This window comes from Argopecten irradians, chromosome 1, assembly GCF_041381155.1.
Source record: "Argopecten irradians isolate NY chromosome 1, Ai_NY, whole genome shotgun sequence".
Taxonomy (NCBI): domain Eukaryota; kingdom Metazoa; phylum Mollusca; class Bivalvia; order Pectinida; family Pectinidae; genus Argopecten; species Argopecten irradians.
In genome coordinates, this window is record NC_091134.1 from 29,903,575 (window position 1) to 29,925,577 (window position 22,003).

General features: G+C 36.4%; 1 protein-coding gene across 1 annotated transcript; it reads right to left on the minus strand.

The window, feature by feature from the left end:
• Positions 1-874: 874 nt before the first annotated feature.
• Positions 875-15,704, minus strand: LOC138323474 (uncharacterized). Its single transcript, XM_069268122.1, has 7 exons — positions 14,588-15,704; positions 14,162-14,288; positions 7,685-7,850; positions 5,990-7,001; positions 5,594-5,711; positions 3,593-3,747; positions 875-3,128 (listed from the first exon to the last, which is right to left on the minus strand). Exons 1-7 carry the CDS (start codon positions 15,541-15,543, stop codon positions 3,023-3,025), a joined length of 2,640 nt encoding a protein of 879 aa, XP_069124223.1. The 5' UTR covers positions 15,544-15,704; the 3' UTR covers positions 875-3,022.
• Between the last annotated feature and the right edge of the window lie 6,299 nt (positions 15,705-22,003).

Sequence of the window (22,003 nt, forward strand, 5' to 3'; positions counted from 1 at the left end):
TTTTACTATAAGATAGTGGATATATAACGTGGGTATCAGGGCTTTAAGAGGATTATCTATGTATATCGTCTATAAATCATATAATTTATCCTCTATTTTAACATGCCGTTATTATTTAAATCAATCTATGTACGTGTTCTGAAGGATCCAAAATATACTAATTTCAGATTTAGTCCAAAAATACAAGAACCAGTATAAATATTTTTTTCAATCACGGTTGACACAGACACTTCTCTAGAACGAATATATGTACCCGGCCGGGTACGAATTGGTCCCTATGTGTCGTAGTGGAGCAGCGCCTCCGAAAATCACTCGGGCACAATTTTCTATACTTTGTTGTAGGTTTCCGATTAATTTATGCGTATACAAGCATTTACATAATGTTGTTATCTTAAACAAACATGTCTACCATTCTAAATATCTACCGTACCGCTCACATGACGTCAAATTCATAATTTGAAGACTTCTGGTATAAATTCTCTTCAGAAAGGCCTTCATATGTAAAAAAAATAATGTCTAGCTGAGAATTTGATATTTTATACGGTTCAGTTTTATTGTCTAGTAGGTAAGCGATATAAAACAAATAAGATAAAATGCATTCAAACGTTTTAATAATGATTTGCATAACCATTACTTTGTTCCATTAGCAGTAATAGGCACCAATTGTAGCTCTAAAGACGACATCATTATCTGTCTAAAAGTCTTTTGAGCTACAATATTGCAGCTAACACTTCTCCACCATTCTGTGTTCTGACTGACGCAAAGAGCAACTTTAAAACACAAATGTTGAAACTGTTACTGCTAGTAGGAAAGCAGCACCTTAGTCTGGCTTTCCTGACTATCACCGAAACAACAAAATAACCAAACTCTTCACTTTTATTTCAATTTTTATTAAAATCATTTATATAAAAATTATCTCCATTCAAAGACTTGAATGAAAAAATATTAATATTTGTTGTAGAAAAAAGGCATGATATTATAAACAAAAATGATGAAAACAAGAGAATGTATATAGAGTAAGTTAGACCATTACATACTGCTATACAATGTTAACAATGTAAGGTGAAAACGACTAGCCCGACATTGATCTCACACAGATTCCATACCTGAACAATTGTTTCAAATAAGTTTGATCCAAACAAATAGATATCTTTTAAAATTGTGAAAAAAAACCATTGCACTAACCGAATTAGATAAACAATGAAAATATAATGAGACATAAATTGACTGAATTTTATTGGGAAAAGGCCCTGTAAACTGTGACATTTGATATACATGTCAATGTTTTCCCGTTTACTACGAGTAGATAACTCCTGAAGATAAAGGCTAATCTTTTTAACTTTTTTTTTTTAATATATCATTATATTACTTAAATAGGTTTATCTGATTACTAAAGAGCAAATAAATCTATGTGAAATGGGCTGGTTTTCTCTCACTTAATTCCCCATAACTAAAGCATTGCATAAGATTATTTTGAAGGGATAAATCTGAGGAATGTCAATGAGATATTACACACACATCCTTTATATTACATGTATTTACAGAAGAATTCCTCAGCAATTTGAAATAATTCTTTCTTGATATTTGCGATGAAACCTTGGAAAAAAAATCCCCTAGCACTTTTCATATTTCTCACAAAATCATTTACATTTATCACATTTAAACACACATTCTTACACAAAATACAGGATGATTGATATTAATATAAATTTGATAAATCTCAAATCCAATCTTCCACTAATTAAGAAACTTTCATAACTTTTTAATATTTTATCATATGTTTTGGTATCAAACAAAGAAATTTATAAAAATCAACAATGTAAATCAAAACAGATTGTTGAAAATTATCTTAAAAAATTATCAAAAGCCTAAAAAAATGCACAATATTTCTGTAGTCTTAGGACTATAAACTTGATAACTTTGTAGGTTAAACTAATCCATTTGTGATATATGTAGATCACTTTAAATTAAGGTTTTCTTGTGCGACTTGTGCATTGTATATACTAGAACATTTGCACTGACTTTGAATAGGTACACGTGTGTGTACGATCACAAGGTATGGCTACATACCTTCTGGCGAGCAGTCAATAGACTGAAACTTTTACAATGTTTGATGGGAATGGACTTCTGCTTTGAGCTATGATTCTAGGACAAATTATATACATTGTACTAATATATACAAAATATACAAATATTTACAATCAGATTATGATTATATACATTTTAACTAAACATATATCACATTTGCATAGGAATTTGTTTATCATTATAAAAATATACTCTTCTCTGTACAATGCATACCTCTCTGACAAGCACGCACACCCCAAACATTTATTTCACTGCTTGGAGTTACACTTTAACATTGTACCAATTACTTACAAAATCAGGTTTGAAAAAAATTAAAAATAAAAATATGACTTTTCATTGAAAATCTGTAGGGCATCAAAACTGAACAAATGATATTGAAATATTCTTGCAATATTGAAATTTTGAACTTTCTTAACCTATCAGAAATATTTGTTCATCTGATTAAATACCACTTAAATTAACACACATTTTTAGTGTTTTGTATTTAGTTTAAAGATGCTCCATCACCGACAAATGGTATTTTTTCACTATCAAAAACAGGAGAAGACAATTTAGTACTTTTCTTCAGTTACAAAAGTTACTTATTTTACACCATTACCAACATTGAAAAGTTTGAGCTTCTAATTTTACTTCAAGTTAAAAATATGAAAAATAATTAATTGCATCCCGAAAAAATTCCGTTGCACTATAATCTATATGGAATGAAGTACTGATTGTGCATGCACTAATGGCAAAATAAATTATTTTATATTATTTTTTGTGTTAATTAGACAAATATATACACGATAATACACCAATTATTGTTCAAATAATGAATATCATTTATGCTCTGTCGGCGATGGAGCATTTTAATATTCCAATTTCAATATGGCACTTGAAAAAAAAACTTGCAACAACAATAATTGCAGTTGTATCAATGAACATCCATCTTGATCTACCAGCGCTGGAGGAGGAGGAAAGCCAGGAACGATCCAGACATTAAAATCCAGTTGGCAACCACAGAAGCAGCACCAGCGATTCGACACTTGAGAGTTCCGTACCTGTAAACAAACAACATTACTTTGTAAACAAATAAACTACACCACTCAGTACATACAAACTATTGAAGATTAATTTTTAATCAGTGATATCTTTCATTCTAACCAATTTATCAATCGTGTACTGGGAGGTATCCAAGCTAAGCTGTTGGAACCTACAGACCTTTAATGAGAAGCATGGCTTAGCCACTATACTTGGATGATTGTTTGCTCTTGAGCTGATGTTAATAGCTGGAAAACCCATGCAGTATATATAAGATATTGAATTAACAATTCCGTCTTTACATATTACAGAGTTAGCTCCCTTGCCCATAGGTATCAATTGTTACGTCATTAATTTGTGAGCGCAATTCATGTCGTTTTCTTAGAAAAGTATGATACTACGCTCGCAAACACATGGTGTCACAATCAATACCTACCCACAAGGGCAGATAACTCTGTTAAATGCAAATACAGAATATGTTTACCTGTTAGGTTCTCCTTTCAATTTCTTAGAATATTCTTCCTCCATTGTTTGGCCGTCATAAAACCAAGCCAGATCATTAAATGGATACTCATATCCCTGGCGACATTCACACTTGTAGGATCCTGTTTGGAATCTTTTGCCAGGAATGGGAATACACTACAAAGAGATTTTCCAAAATAGAAATTGTGTCATCGATATCTAAAATTAATATTTTTTCTTCTTCTAAAACTGAAATAAAAACTTCATTTTAGCTCTCTCAATTAACCTCTCCATATAAGGGAAATAACTGCAAAATTCAAGCATGATATGCACAGACATTCAAACACTTCTCCAGCATTTTTTAAGGTGTTGGTGAGTGAGTGTGTGTAATTTCTTGCACATTTGAAGAAATTATATTAGTATAATACGATTAAGGGTAAATTCAGGCACCTTTAAAGCACTCTTTGAAAATTTTCAGTACTTTTCCTATTCTGAACCCTTTAATTCCAGTACTTTTCGTCATCTGAGAGCACCATGTCAAGGCATCATCACAAATCTGCTATTCAAACCATGATAACCTTATTGTCAGTATGTCAAGGAGGATTAAAGATGTCCTTCAGATTATGCTAGCAGAGAACCACAACTGTACTACTAGAGTGGATAATAAAACGGTTTTGAAATCCTGTGATGAACACTCTGGCATTCATCTTTGCCACCAGAGAATACTCACAAGCCATTTAAGGTGAGTATTCCGCCAGTGCCAAGGACGACCAACCAGAAATCTAGATTCAAATCCCACCAAGGCCCAAACGATGACCAACTAGAAATCTAGATTCAAATCCCACCAAGGCCCATACGATGACCAAACAGAAATCTAGATTCAAATCCCACCAAGGCCCAAACGATGACCAATCAAAAATCTAGATACAAATCCTACCAAGGCCCAAACGATGACCAACCAGAAATCTAGATTCAAATCCCACCAAGGCCCAAACGATGACCAACCAGAAATCTAGATTCAAATCCCACCAAGGCCCAAAGGCTGACCATCCAGAAATCTAGATTCAAATCCCACCAAGGCCCAAAGGACGACCAACCAGAAATCTAGATTCAAATCCCACCAAGGCCCAAACGATGACCAACCAGAAATCTGGATTCATATCCCACCAAGGCCCAAACGGGGATCAACTAGAAATCTGATTCATATTCCACCAAGGCCTAAACGATAACCAAACAGAAATCTGGAATTACACCAAATGTAAATAAAAAATTCTTATTCATTATCCAACAACTAACTCTGGAAACCACCATCAACCAATCATTGTCCATGATGAAAACTAGAATTAGTTTAAATCGGGCAGAAACTACATCTACAACTTTGACACATGTTAAGGCAGGGCAAGAAAAATCCAAGGTCCGATGGCCCGAGACCAGTAAAATATGCTCCCGAGCAAGTGAAAATTGGTGAAAACTTGCCCGGTTTTAATGTTAATTTTCCTCTTTTGGGTAAAATTAGACTGAAATCTTAAATTCTGGCAAGTAGTTTTCAAAATAAGTTTCTTGCCATGTTAGGTGACAGCGTACCAGACTAATTATGCTAAATCATCCCATACCAAATAATTCATAAATTACTGGTAATGTACCAAACTCTTTGCTAGAATGACAAAACATAAAATCATTTGTGTGAACTGACACATAAGCCTTAATATCGAAAAACACACCACTCCATGAATTTGACCTGTGGGCCTTGACGGTCAAATGAGTTCAGATACAGAATGAAATAAAGACATATAAACAATATGCGATTCCTTGCACCCATTAGGCTTTTAAGGGAAGTCAGCCAGGACTAATGAGAGCATGCAATTCTATATAGAACCAAAAATGGCACTAATGTGAGAAAAGTTGAAATTTTAGTCAATTCTAAACTTTTTGGATGCTGACAGTGTTTGTCTCATAACTACATTTTTCTCAGATGACCTAAAAATCGAAGAATTATTTTGGCTTTACATATGATAGGACTTACATAAGTGGATTTGAAGTCACACTTTGCAGTATTTTTGAAAGCGTTGGCTACATAGAAGTCTTGGGGACATTGGTTAATATCCAGGTAATCCAATTTGACATCAACTTTCACAACTCCTCTGCAAAATAAAAAGTGATTCAAAAATTAAAATTTGTGCATTTTCCCCGCCATATCAATTAATTTAAAGCATTGTGTATATGATACAGACACATTAAAGCTAGTCAAACATTTTAATTTGCTTAAGTTGATTTAATTCATCAGACTTTTCTCCCTGCACCCCCCCCCCTTGTATTATTATTTAAAAAGTTATTTTTGAATGTGCCAAAAATAAATCTTGCAACAATAAGTTATGATGTTTGTTTTTTCCATATATTACAGAACCATGCAATTTCTTACTTGAACTCTAGCATTGTCTTCAGCTCATTAAATCCAAAGAATGGGACAACGTATGTCACTACCCAGTCCATAACTCGGTCATCACATTTGAACTCAGGTCTCAGCCATTCTCCGTGTTCGTACTTTGGTGCGTAGTATTGGATGGGATAGTACTCAAATCGGACAAGGCTTGTACCATTAACATCAGATCTCACCATGGGTTTTGCTGTGTACTTAATGAGACTATGGAAATTAGTCTGCCATCTTGATTTAATTGTTCTATACCACACTTCATCTGTGTAGTATCTAGAGTACCCAGCTGAATCTACGGCAAAGAACTCGTCCAAACCATCTCCCGTCTTGGTCTGTTTCCTCCATGCATAGGGGCCAAAAAACTCTCTCACAATGCCGTTGGTAAATCTGGGATCAGTATTGTTTATCGGAGGCGACATGCGAAATTTGTAACGCTCGAAGAAAACACCACTGCCCAGGATTTTAAAATCAGACATAACATTAGCAATAACTTCTCCAAACAGATGCGTTTCATTCAAACGCCTGTCACCAGTCATACTGCCGAAATTCTCATACTCATCAACATTCTGCAAGAAGTCAGACAGGAAGTGGGCCAGACGGAGAGCTGTACGTCCCTGAGCCTCAAATTGTTTTTCGACACCAAATGCAACATCTCCTGGAAGGAAAAGTTCATAGGGCATCTTTGTCTTACAGTTTCCAGAATTGGTTTGGGCCTTTCTCAATAAAATCTTGTCCATTTTAACTCTCCTGTCAGCATCAAATAAATCTCGTTTATTTCTGACTTTCTTGGACTGTCCTTCGTAACGCGGAATATGTCTACGATTTCTGAGCTTTTCTTTCATTGAGTCTTTTGGTACAGCTCTCCTCGCAACTAACTTTACTCTAGGACTCTGCTGTGAGGTAATGATGTTAAACAAAGTTGATTTTTTAGCCACCAAAGTTGATCTCTTCCTTCTCCTCTGAACAAACGTCGGCATCTCATTTGGTATCACCTGAAGCTCTGTAATTGTAGGCAGTTTTTTCATAATGAATACATTAGTTATATATATCTTTCTTATCAAAACTCAATATTCAATCTTGTGAGTAACAAGCATTTCCATTGGCTTAGAAATTTATGTTACCTTAACAAGAATTCCAAGGAAGTGGATGTGTCGCCTGCACAGCACCACAAAAAATAGTTATTTACAGTTGAAAATATTGTTAATAATTAGATGAAGTTATCAAGTCCCATACTCTTGCAAATATTGATGGATTTTGACCAGTATTGAACCCATCTAAGATCTTATTGATATAAAGCAATATATAAAATTTGGATGAAATCGGACCATAAATAACTAAATCTTGCGAATATTGATGGATTTTGACCATTATCAAACTCATCTTGTGGTGCAGGCGACAAAAAAAAAGAGTAAAAACTGATGTCCTAGAGCGGTCTGATAAGCTGATACAAAAGTGTAATAGAATTTCATGCAACTAGATTGAACTATCTGAATTAAGCTTCTATTTTTAATGTTATGGAGTTTCAACATAAACATCCGTATCCTCTGATCATGTCTAACTTGGCAGTTAACTTAAGAGTAAATCTAGATTTTTGTGATATTAGCTCTATCACTTATTTTCATCTTCTATTCAAGTTCTCCTGCAGGGAATTAAAAGATGTAACACTATTCGGATAACCCTAACCTTCAACAGGAAGACAATCAAAGTTGTTCATATATTCATCTTCAGTCGCGATCTCAATCTCGTCTCCCAGGAATGGACCACCATGCCACCAGGGAAAGTAATATCCTGGCCGGCACACACACTGGTAGCCACCTCTACGGAATCCATACCCATTCAATGGCTCACACTGAAATAACAAATGGTACATGTCATTTTGATATTGGATACCCATATCTATTTGGGATAATTTCAAGTAGTCAGTGAATCTATTGACTCCCTGGAAATACTTGTTTGAATTGTGTAACAAATGTGTGTGCTTCTTAAGTGTACTTGGACATAACTAAGTTGATAAAAAATGCATCTTATTGGCACTGTTTAAAGGGACAGTGAGGCTGGTTCTGTTACATAACCACGAAGCAAAATATGATACAAATGTGTTGTGCTACAATTCTTATAAAACATATAACAAGAAATATTGACAAATTCCACGACATAGTTAGGTATTTTGATGGATATCGCTGAAATTCCAAATAGTTGATCAATACCATGAAGCAGGTACAACATGTACACTCTACCCATACACGTTAAACACATGCAATACGTAACCACTGAGGAGTTGGTGAAATGTAATTTTAAGACAAGAACATACATCTTAATAAGGTAGCTACTGTAGTAGCGGAAAAGATATCACCTTCTGACTGACTTTTCCGCTACTGGCAAAGGTCCCCTATAAAGGTGTGGGAACCAAATCAGGTGTACGACCGTAACCATCGAATAATGACCTTGTGTCAAAAATTAGTCCGATCAACACGGCTTAGACACATAACCTGGATGTTATAGTAGGGGATGATATTTAGCTTGAAGCACGTCGAGTTTTTAACTTATATCACCATTATTCTAATCCAATGAACATTAATCCAATGTTGTCAATATCTTTCTCTCGGCTAAAATCGAGCGACATTATTGTAAAACTATACCCGCCGCGCATGCGCCAACCACTGAGAAACATTTACTTGTGACGCCCAGACACGCATATATGATTCATCCTAGAAAGGAGAATGTCTAAAAAATCGGTATTTAGGCGATGTGATTCATTGATCAGGAGTTTGGACTATCATTTTTTAAAATGAAATCAAATAGTAAAATCACTGAAATGACTCCACAATTATTAAGTTCTTTAAGCATTCTGAGAATGAAATTGGTAGTAAGAAAATTCATATAAAAATTAACAAACTAATATATAATAGGGCCTAACTAAAATAAATAAACAATAAAAATGATTTGTTTTCATATTTCTTTTCATCATAGTTTAATGATATATTTCTTAATTAAAAAATCTTGATTCGGTTTCCGAATAAGTCTTGAATGATTTTTTTTCTTTAATGGCCAGGGTTCGGCATACAAGATATCCGACCACTACGTGTAACGCCTGACAGTAAGCGAGTTTGAACATTTCTCATATATTTCACTAGTTACAGTGGACTTTTCTGGCATATCACAGTAAAACAAACTAATGTAATTTCTATTAGAACTGGTTTGTTTCTGAAATGTGTGCAAATCATTAAGTACTCTTATAGACTGAATTGCATAGGCCTTTTTCGATTATACGGTTTGACTGGTTGGACCTAGTTGTTCGTTTATGAATTAAAGAGGGCCCTGGTGATTTTAAATCGTTTTCAGACGAGCCTTGACAAAGCCCTGACAGGCCGGTATAAAAAAAGCAGGTCCGTCAGGATTCATTCTTGGAAGACGACTTGAACAAACGAAAACGGCCATCAAAAACGTGTAGGCCTACTGTACATTTCAGACCGCCAAACTCCTCCAATCTAAATTTAAAGTCTTATCAAAAAGGACATGTGACGACTTATTCAATATCAAACCGTAACATTTCATGTGCGTACCGCTTATAAGCTATGACACCCGTAAAATAAACATCCTGTTCCGTTTCGTTAGATTCGCGAATCTAACCAAGGAAGACTTCAAGCTACTGTCTATGAGATTTATTAGTGCTGAATTGTTTAGGTTTACCATTGATAGAAACGTGATTATATATTAGTTAAAAGGGCTTATTTTGTCGTACATGGACAGAATATATTAATCTAACCTACCTGTCAATTTCTACTAAATGACCACGCTGCATTTGGCGGGTGTACGGCGTCGTCACGAATTTTATAATCATAGTCACTGAAACGTTTATTTAGCGAGGCCGCTACGATGGAGGCCCAACGCGGGGAATTCCGATAAATGGCTAACGAGTTATATATTTTCATACAAGAAGTCGGTTACCATTTTATCTTACCGTAAAATTAATTAAAATTTGCTTTATACTAAAATTTGACGAACTATCCGGCATATTTATGAAAGAAAATAAAGATATAGATTTTAAAATCGACCTAATAATTTAGATTACCAGACAATTTACCTACGGCCGGACTCTCAAAATCTCAAATTAACCCCACTCCTCCTAACTTCGTTGTGGAGGTATATTAATTTGGAAACCATTTTTTAATAATGGACATGGACTGACTATATAACCTTTCAATATGCACATCTGTCATTTGAAAATACAATAAACGGACAATACGTTATCAATGACGCGTTATTAAAGCTGTCCCTGGGATGTTTATTCAAAAGACGATCTCAGGGTGTCCAAATACCTTGCATTACAACATTGATATATAGTGTGATGTATTGCTTGTGTTGCATTGGACAAAAAAAAACCAAACAATTTCAATGGTGTTGGAAAACAGACAGTAAATATATTTAATACCTTATATCTCGAAGGAATTAGAAAAAATATGCATATAATTACATTGGTTTTTAGCTATTTTTACCTGTCCGAACCGATTTTTCTATTTCAGAACATCATCGTCCATAATAACTGTTATATATAATTAACCTTTGTCTTCTAGCACAACCAAGCGAACTATATTGACGTAGATCGATATACATTATATCTAATGGCGATTTGAACACAACTACTACAGACATACACATCCAGTTGCTATAGTGATGATAACTTGCCTTGTCCACGTAGATGGTGATAAACCTACCACATCTATCACGGATACACAAGCGCGTCGGTGCGTCTGTAAATGCGGATAATCCGGAAATCTGTATCTAACACATGTTATGTGTACTATTATATGTTGGCGTTAACAATGGTAATGAAGTCACCAAGTACCGTCGTATTTATTAGTTTTCGCTTTGTCTTTCAGTTCATTAATTATAGATTTGTGGTTACCCCGCTATAATTTACGCTCTATTCTCGTTGGACAATGTGTTGCCTGGCGCGGACGGCCAAACGATTGCCGTTGGTCGATAATATGATAGTTTCTCATTCATCATAAAGCCGGAGGTCGTCTGCCATAATGTACCGCGCGGAATAGGATACCAATCATGTCCATAAACCGCATGCAACGCTATGGCAACGGACGCTTGGCCACGATGCCTACCAATATGGACAGATACCTACACAAGACATTGTACGGATTGGCACATTAATAATAGAACTTTGCTATTTCTCACCACGTGTTTGCACTAAATCCACAAGGAGGAAAATCTTGATTAAATTCAAACATTTTCAAAAGTGGATGCACTTTATTTCGATGGTACAAAAACCCGCCAAAAGTTTGTCGTAAAATATATATGCAGCAATCGTATTCAACACCATTGCGTTTTGAAACAGAGGCACAATGTCCTAGAACTCATAGTCATGATTACATAACTACCATTCTTAATATCTACCGTACCGCTCACAAGACGTCAAATTCACAATTTGTGAACTTGCCGTCTAAATTCCCTTCAGAAAGATCTTCATATGTATTATGTAAAAAAAAAATAATGCCTTGATGAGAATTTGATATTTAATATGGTTCAGTTTTATTGCCTAGTAGGTAAGCTATATCAAACAAGTACAATAATATGCAAACAAACGTTGTATAATGGTTTGCATAATCATTACTTTGCTCCATTAGCAGTAATAGGCATCAATTGTAGCTCTAAAAACGACACCATTTTCTGTCTTAAAGTCTTTTGAGCTGCAATATTGCAGCTAGAACAATACATATAAAAAAGTATTAGAACCGAGTCTTCAGTCGTATACTAAACGTACATACCATCAATAGCTAACGAAAAATTGGGTATTTTTGACCTTCCACGACAATTCAGGTTATTCATTCGAGTATTTTGATATTTCAAGAAAATGTATTAGTATGAGTTCATGATCAATAGTAACAATGCGTAGACAAAGATCGCAGTTTGAAATTATTCGACGCAATCGAAGGGCATAGCTATAGGGTCTCCAACTCTCCGAGGACATGTAGCGTGAAGAATGGTACATTGGAATTCAGTCAATATGGTCGACATGATTAAAACAGGAGTCTTCGTTTGTTTGAATAATATACTTCATAGTGTATATGATCAAGATATGTTTCAATAGAAGTTGTAATTGGTATCTCGAGATGTTCTAAAAGAATGGCGTTAATGGATTAATTTTGTGATCTTTTCTTTTCTCCATATCGGTCTACCTGGACAACGCTTCATTTTTGGCCTGAGTTGAGCGCTTGTCCCTCTGGGTTCTGTCCCTTGGCTAAGTGCACATATAGTCTATAAAATTGAATGTCTTAACGCTTAGCTAGTTTGTACGTTTTTGGGACGACTGGTTTACCCTATTAAACGCGACCGGTGTGTGTGCTGTTGGTTGGCATACTTGAGATATAAAGGGTCCCAAGTAGTGACGCAATGATATAAAGGGTCCCAAATAGTGACGCAATGATATAAAGGGTCCCAAATAGTGACGCAATGATGTAAAGGGTCCCAAATAGTGACGCAATGATATAAAGGGTCCCAAATAGTGACGCAATGATGTAAAGGGTCCCAAATAGTGTCGCAATGATATAAAGGGTCCCAAGTAGTGACGCAATGATATTATGGGTCCCAAGTAGGGACGCAATGATATAAAGAGTCCCAAATAGTGACGCAATGATATAAAGAGTCCCAAGTAGTGACGCAATGATATAAAGGGTCCCAAGTAGTGACGCAATGATATAAAGGGTCCCAAGTAGTGACGCAATGTATTAGGCCAGTGGACCAATGATATAAAGAGTCCCAAGTAGTGACGAAAATGATATAAAGAGTCCCAAGTAGTGACGCAATGATATAAAGGGTCCCAAGTAGTGACGCAATGATATAAAGGGTCCCAAGTAGTGACGTAATGATATAAAGGGTCCCAAGTAGTGACGCAATGATATAAAGGGTCCCAAGTAGTGAAGCAATTATATAAAGGGTCCCAAGTAGTGACGCAATGATATAAAGGGTCCCAAGTAGTGACGCAATGATATTATGGGTCCCAAGTAGGGACGCAATTATATTATGGGTCCCAAGTAGTGACGCAATGATATAAAGAGTCCCAAGTAGTGAAGCAATTATATAAAGGGTCCCAAGTAGTGACGCAATGATATTATGGGTCCCAAGTAGTGACGAAATGATATAAAGGGTCCCAAGTAGTGACGCAATGATATAAAGGGTCCCAAGTAGTGACGCAATGATATTATGGGTCCCAAGTAGTGACGCAATGATATTATGGGTCCCAAGTAGTGACGCAATGATATAAAGGGTCCCAAGTAGTGACGAAATGATATAAAGGGTCCCAAGTAGTGACGCAATGATATTATGGGTCCCAAGTAGTGACGCAATGATATTATGGGTCCCAAGTAGTGACGCAATGATATAAAGGGTCCCAAGTAGTGACGCAATGATATAAAGGGTCCCAAATAGTGACGCAATGATATAAAGGGTCCCAAGTAGTGACGAAATGATATAAAGGGTCCCAAGTAGGGACGCAACATTTATATCCAATAAGGTATAATTCGCTGACTGAATATGGCAATTCAGAGGAGCTTATTTCCTCTACATAGCTACCATACAAAATATTATTACATAAAACCAATGGATAAATGATGAAAAAAATGGACAGAATTCACGTATTAATAGAGCTATATTAATTTGTATTACAATATCTGTTTCTTCTTCTTCTGTTTACGTGAACGCCGTCAAAAAATGACGATTATGTCACGGTGATATGTAGGGTTGCAATTTTATCATAGTGTATTTATCATAGAAGATACGAATGTCACAGTCAAGAGAGGCTTATATGTAAGAAGACAGGTAACATATATATATGCCATTAATTAATTAAGTACAAGTTTTGTGTAGGCTATTCCTGCAACAAAAAGCCTGTTGGGATGTTACTTTTTTGACAAGATCTGTATCTAAAAAGGTACTCTTGAGACAGGAAAACTAGCGGAGAGAGATATATTTTTAGTATTGTACAAGCTAACAGCACAAAATTTTCGTTAAATGCTCCAATATTAATAATTCCAATTTTAATGTATGCATCCTTAAGACTAACTTGTTACCCGAACTGCACATAATGGTATTGATTTATAACACATTTACTAATCGTATGATAATATGGCGGAGAGAGTAAATGCGTACCATGGTTGTAGGTTTACAGCGGGCAGTGTCCTTGAAGTAGTTCGGGTCCGGGTTTCCCTCACTCTTAGGACAGGGGTTGAAGTCTATTCTCTCGAATTCAATATCCTGGGTCACCACAGCGACAAATCTGTAAAGGAGATAACAAAAAAGGACATTGGTATACACAACATTGGCTTACTATTACTACATAATCTAATGTCTCTTTATGACCAAAATCTCAACGGCCTCTCAACGTGAGCTTGTGAAAGGGTGGCTGGAGTAGGTACAGTGTACATGTGATACAAAGCATCAAGTTGGGCGCCGGGTAAATTTGATTCAGTATTAGTTATTTTGTATAGAAGAGGTTTGGATGAAACAGTACATTATGCTATAAGGATTCCGGAAGTTGCATATTGTAACTAATTACACGTGTTTTCTGGTCATTACCTGGGTCTACGGAGATGGGTCCAGTTGGAGTATCTAGGCATATATTCCACAACAGGTGAGTGAGCACTTACGATCCACCTGTTGGAACGGCCACAGTCGAAATATGGCATCGTCCATTCGACTGGGAGGGATACACCCCTGTCGGACTGACCAGGCTGAGGGGGGCCGAAAAAATCGATCCCTTCAAATTCCTTGTGGGTGAACTGTCCAGTGGCATTGGAAAACTTGACATTTACGAAATAGGTAAACTTTCTGAGGGAGTCCTGGCTTTTGTCATCGTCCGGAAGCCACGCAGAGTACCAGGGGGCTGCTTTGAAAGCATCACTTGTATAATTTTTCATAGTTCCTGCGCCATAATCGTGAATGTCCACAGTGTTGTTAGTAGGTTCTCGTAACCAATTAGTCGGCTCGTTATAATCATCGGTTCTCCACGCGCGAGGCCCAAACAGGGGAAGTGTTTTGTTGAATTCCACACCGTTATAGAGGTACCATTGGGGGTAACTACAATGATTATCGAAATACAGAGCTGATCCGTTTATAAACCCCTCGCTCCCCGTCACGTCGGCGGTAGCCGCCATATACAGGTACTGCAAACCAGGTTGGTTCATGAAATCTTCAGACCTGTTCTGCCTCTGGTATATGAAACTGTAGAAAAAAGCTCGATTTAGAGCCATGTTGTGTAGATGTAAAAGTTGTGATCTGTTCGAGTAAATCACGGTACTGAGCAACATATTGTACCGGGGTAACTGTGAAACAGTTTCCATTGGCAGGCGGAGTTTGTCTTTTGGTTTGGACCTACAGTTATCTGCTGTAACCGACGACATTCTGTCCATAATTTCGTCGAATCGATCCTCTACTAGCCAGTGGAAAACGCCCGACTGCGACACACTTCCGCACCACGACGCATACAGCGTCAAGGTAAAACCTACAAACAATAGCCGTGTATACAAACCCATGTTGTAAAAGTTTGATCTATTTCAACATGAACATCACATCCTCCGAATCCTTGTCGTCTACACGATATTCACAAAGGGATAGTGTGTTGTCGCTTCGACTAAATTCAAAATGGCGTCCTATATTAGATCACCTATTCGAATAAGGTAAAAGACGCTTTTATCTACTGCGCATGCCCCAGGTGTGATTCAGGTGTGTATAATATTATGACAGGGGCCCATTTAGGGATGACAGGTAAACATTATATATCCGTTATAACTTATAGATATGCATGGTCACTTACTTCACCATGGGCAATTATCAGTGATTCTTTTGTACTTTTAATTGGAACTTAACAATAATAATAGAAAAATAAGAAAGTCAATTGAAGTTTTCAGTCAGCATTTAACTTACCTGACTTTTACAATTAGTTTTCCTTGTAGGACCTCATTGGTAACTCCGGAAGCATTTATAAATTCAACGACAAAATATGAATCATTTATTTTTCACACAATTCCTCAACGTGTCCCACTTGTGAGAAAATATATTTTGAAACCTGAGTTAGTTTTATTTTTATATATTGCAATTTTCTTTGTTTTGTTTACCTGTGGAAGCGATGACTCAATTATTTACCGCGTGACCTAAACCCAGGTAAATAGGCGCGTTTTCCACCAGGTGGCGAGAGTTAATTACATTGTTTGATACCAGAAGAGGCCCACGAAGGGGTATAGTTTCACATTAATGTTTTTTTTTTATCTGTGATATAAAGTTACAGTTAACTTTTAAATAAACATATTTTGTTAATGCAAAAAACCGGTAACAAGTAATTAAACTTATATGAAACCCTCTCCAGCGCAAATTACAACCATTTATCAATGATACGAAGATGGTAGATAAAATATACATTTGTGATCAAAACAAATGAGAACATTATCATTTTCAGATAGGTTTGCTAAACTGAAATGTACAATTTTTGCATGTTTTGCCAAAATTTAGAAGCAATACAACAATCTACGACTCAATAGAGATATCTAACAGGAGACGGAGGAGAAAAGTGGAACGAATATACGTACCCGGCCTACTATACCTTTCGACCGGGCACGAATTGGTCCCTATGTGTCGTAGTGGAGCGCTGCCTCCGAAAATCACTCGGGCACAGTTTTCTATACCTTTTTGCAGGTTTCCAATTATTTTATGCGTATGCATGCATTTACATATTCAGTGGCGTAGGGATGATGAAACGTAAGGGGGGGGGGGGGGGGGGGGGGCAAAGGACCTCAATATTTTGTAACCCCCCCCCCCCCCCCCCCCGCTTAAAGGAAATTAAAGAATGCGCAAATTAGCGTGTGAGCGCCGAAGGCGCGAAATTTTGGTGTTTTAGGGGTCTGAGGGTGACCTCCGGGGAAAAATATTGTAATTTAGAATGGCTGAGATGAGTTTTACAATGTATTTTGATGATTTTGCGAGTGCCCGAAAGCGCGAGATTTTTGTGTTTGTGGGGTCCGGGGCCTCCCCCAGGAAAAATATTACGATTTAGAATAGCTTAAATGAGTTTTAATGAATTTGCGAGCGCCCGAAAGCGCGAGATTTTGGTGTTTGGGGGGTCCGAGGGTCTCCCCCGGAAAAAAAATACGATTTAGAATGGCTGAGATGAGTTTTACGATGCATTTTGATGAATTTGCAAGCGCCTAAAGGCGCGAGAATTTGGTGTTAGGGGGGTCCGAGGGTCTCCTCCGGAAAAAAAATTACGATTTAGAATGGTTGAGATGAGTTTTACTATGTATTTTAATGATTATATTATAAAGCGTACTTAACATGGTAATTTTCGACTTAAAGCTACCTGCATTTAGAAATGATAATTGTGTCGTCATTATATTATGCAACCCTACTCGATCTGAATATACCGGCTTCACACCATAGGCACATTGTTAAAAAATGAATTAATTGTCTCGCTAAGACATATAAACAAATTGATCTTTTAAGAGACATTTTTTTTAAAATAGTACATAGAATCCCTTGATAGACATTTTTAGTCTAGTTCGTGTGTATTGAATTTTTACTATATAAGGTTTGACATTATGTGTTTGAACGTTTGACGAAATGCGCCGCGCAGCGGTTCGAATCCCATGTGGGGCAGTTTCCAGGTACTGACCGCTGGCCGGTGGTTTTTCTCCGGGTACTCCGGCTTTCCTCCACCAACAAACCTGGCACGTCCTTACATGACCCTGGCTGTTAATAGGACGTAAAACTAAACAAACCGCGCAGCGGAAAATTTTCTAGAATGAAGTACGAAAAATGTGCAGGAGGACCCTTTTTTCTTTCAAATAAGCATTTTTAGAAAATTTCAGTCGGCGAAAATGGGGGGGCAAAAAGACATGTTTGCCCCCCGTCCTGGGGAACGGGGGAGGGGGGGGGGGCAGTTGCCCCCCCCCCCCCCCCCCCCCCCCCCCGCTTCCTACGCTCCTGCATATCATTTTTGTCCAAAACAAACATAACTACCATTCTTAATATCTACCGTACCGCTCACACGGCGTCATATTTACAATTTCTGGACTTGCCGTAAAAATCCCCTTCAGAAAGATCTTCATATGTATTACGTTAAAAAATAATGCCTCGGTGGGAATTTGTTAATCTATGTGGTTCAGTTTTATTGCCTAGTAAGTAAACGATATCGAACAAGTAAGATGAAATGCAAATAAACATTTTATAATGGTTTGCATAATCATTACTTTGCTCCATTTGCAGTAAAAGGCACCAATTGTAGCTCTAAAGACGACATCATTTTCTGTCTGAAAGTCTTTTGAGCTACAATATTGCAGCCAGAGAAAAAGTAGCGGCTAGACCGGGATTCGAACCCTGGACCCTCCGAACACTAGCCGAGTGCTCTAGCGACTGCGCTACCCAATCTAAGAATGGTTCGCAATGGCGGAGATAGCGCTGACAAGGATAACCTAGCACAGTTTGGTTGCATTAAACGATGAATTGAAAACGCAGAAGCAGCTTATTTCCATTACTCTAGTTGTTGGTTTGTACATGGCGGCAATAAACATATAGGCTAGCTATAATGGCGACCGATCTACACGCATACTTTTGTCTCGTTTCAACCAAACGCTTGATTTGGCGTAGCAACCAAAAACGAATCTGGGTTGAGTAGTACTAAGAGTCTATAGTCCTTTTTGATAAACACGTCATTTTGAACATATTTTGAACTTCTTCTCAAGTTCTACGTGCGACTAGCTGAAACTTGTCCGAAATGATCCTGACAAGGTCCCGACCAAGTGTTGTTTCCAGTTTGATCTGCGAAAAGCTTGTGTCACAAAAAAGACAAAGATACAAAGGTAAAGGGAAATTTAATGTCAGGATCGCACAGATAGTATAAAACTTGAGGAGAAGTTCAAAACGTGTTTCAAGATGGCCACCATCTTGAATTTCAAATAGACCTGATCTTATAGGTATTGGCCCCGCGCAAGGGTTGTTGCTTTTCCGAAATCCAAGATGGCCGTCACGACCGCCATTTTAAAAATGCATCTTGAACTTCTAACAACTTGCGATTTAGCCAAAATATCCATGGCACTTATAAAGTTGTATATAAACGTGTACTCTGGAACTTACTTCCCTAATGCGATGTCTATATTTAAGGATTAATTTGAACATATTTTTTTCGTCATGTTATGGAGATATAACACAAAAATCTAAATTTTGATGTTTATCATCATAAACCACGGTTTATGATGAGGTCGTCCGATACCAAACGGTGTCGGCGAGTTCTACTTTTCGATATAGCTGTGCGCTCTTGCCCTACACCAGACATAATCTGTCATGATATCTAAGTCTGGTGTCAGGGATAGAGTAGCTCGGGCTAAGAGTACACTCTTACTAACCTTACTAATTATTAACTGAAGATTCATTTTGAGATTCTTTTGACTATGAAATAATTACGCCGGTATCTAAACCAATCAGAAAGGACGTTACAAACGGCGACGCCATTTCCCTTGATGCCAAATTATGGGCTGATAAAATATTTTGGGAAATGCTTGAATTACAAGCAAAATTGAATTATAACTATTGCGTCTTTTCATATTACAGAATTAACTCCATTGCAGGGTAGGTATCGATTATTTAATGTTACGTCATTATTTTGTGAGCATCAATGATTTATAATATATAGAGAGAATACTGCATGGTCAGTGTCTTAAAATATAAGCTGTATTCTGGTGAGTGTTAAGACAGACGAAAGTGGCGAGCCTCCTTGTATTTTTTTTATCTTGCAACATTACAAATATTTAGCAGTGTTACATTTATTAATATATTCGTATTATTAATATGTTCAAGAAACATGTCCGGCTTTCAAACAATGGATCAACCAATAGGAGGTTGATGGAATCGGCGCACGTGAAAAGATACAGCCGTTATTCCGACAATGCTAATACTGGTTGCAGGATAATAATTATTAGGCCTACGTACGTCAGGGACGTATAGGAGATCCTTGTGTGCGTACATGACGTTACGCCCCCAATCACATGACGTTACAACAGAAACATATATACATCTAGATTGGCAACTCCGTCATTTTTACGATCGGCAGATGTACCTCTGTATGTGCTTAGGGGTTTTTAGATAAACTCTTGAAAAGTTAATTACAAAAAAAAATAACTTTGATATATCAGTTATAAAAAGTTCAGGAATTTTCAGATGGTTTGAGCACGATTTTGGATAGAAAAAATAATATTTTAACTAATATATTGATAAAACAAAACGCACTTCCGGTCTTGATTTTCGAAAAAACCAGGTAAAATTACTGATTTTCATGCTTTCAAAAATTATATCGAATAACATCAATTGGGAAAACCGGTCACATTATACCATGATATAATGTTTAAACTTAGAGTTGATACAAAAATATCATGTTTAAAAAAAATATCATGTTTAAAAGAATACATTTTTGTTAAAGTAGTTAGCCAAGGGAAAATGCCTATAATTAAACCAGAGGTCCCAATGAAGAAGTTTCCAATCTCTATGTATACATATATGGTTCTGGTTACAATCAATACGTCGTTTTCCGGAATACAACATTCAGTCAGTTTATTCATACGACTTTGTACGGCATATGTAATGATTGTATGACAGAGCACTTAACCATTTAGTATGAAACCATATTGTATTAGATACATGTACTCTAAATTTGCATGGATATTGAATTTAGACACTTCACATGTGAATTTAGACACTTCACATGTCCCCACCATGACGGAAAATGTGCCCTAAATTTTTCGCGGTCACATGACTACATCAACATTTTCTTATGGAAAGCCATAGCTGCCTTATATTATAAATGTCCATAATATCCTACGATTTCATCAATATATGATACAAAATCATCAATACATGATACGATATTGTCATTAAAAGATATACTTATCATTTTATGATAGATTTCATCATGATACGATATCAGCATTATATGATACGACATTGTCATTATATGATATGAGTTATCTTTATATGATACGAATATATCATTATATCATATATGATACGAGTTCATCATTATATGATACGATTTCATTATTATATGATAAGAGTTCATCATTATATGATACGATTTCATCATTATATGATGCGATATTGGCATTATATGATACAAGTTGTAATTATATAATGGTATATTGACATTATATGATAGGATACTGTCAATATATGATACGATATATTGCCATTATATGATACGAATTCACCACTATATGATACGATATTGCCATTATATGATTTTGAATCATATATTGATAAAATCGTATGATATTGTGAACATTTATAAGGGCACAGCTCTTCGAAGGGCACGAAGTGCGAAGCACTTCTTAGGTAACAGATACACGAACATATATATATAAAAAAAAAAACTTCAAAATTCAATCCTACGCACTAACAGCTTCAGTTTGCGGCCGCCATATTTTCATACATATGAGGAGGTTGTGCTGATCATCATGAAATATTTTAATGGTGATATTTCCACATGACCATAGCTAGGAGCAATTTTGTACATCCATAATCTTGAGAAAATACCTGAAATCAAGTGTTACGGTAAATATTGCCCCGTGCAATAATCATCGTGACTCTAGTTTTCCTCTTTTCGCTCAAAAGTCTTTTATAAAAAGTGAAGAAATGGTACAAAATATGTCTAGAATACAAATTTAATGAATTTAATTGTCAGTTATTTGGTAGTTTCTAAGTTCAGAGCTGTTTTATCCTCTGTAAATGTCGATTTCCTAGTGTGGAAATTTTCATCTGCGATAATGTGCGCATGCGAAATGAAACAAAGGTGCGCTCGAATAGCACTTATAAATCCAAGAGTTACTTCCCTTATGCCATTTATATGATTATTTAACAGTACCACACACACAAAGCTTAAAAAGGCAAAATATTCATGAATTGTCGTAAAAATCATTTATGAAAAGCAAGTGATAACCGTAAAGATGAATTTTTACC

What these genes read in the sequence shown, in the direction of transcription:
- LOC138323474 (XM_069268122.1), bottom strand. Translation starts at nt 15,543, where the DNA reads ATGGGTTTGTATACACGGCTATTGTTTGTAGGTTTTACCTTGACGCTG. An exon ending in GCTGTAAACCTACAACCATG is followed by an intron (nt 7,851 to 14,161) that starts GTACGCATTTAC and finishes TTGTTATTTCAG; the next exon opens with TGTGAGCCATTGAATGGGTA. An exon ending in TGATTGTCTTCCTGTTGAAG is followed by an intron (nt 7,002 to 7,684) that starts GTTAGGGTTATC and finishes CTACAATTACAG; the next exon opens with AGCTTCAGGTGATACCAAAT.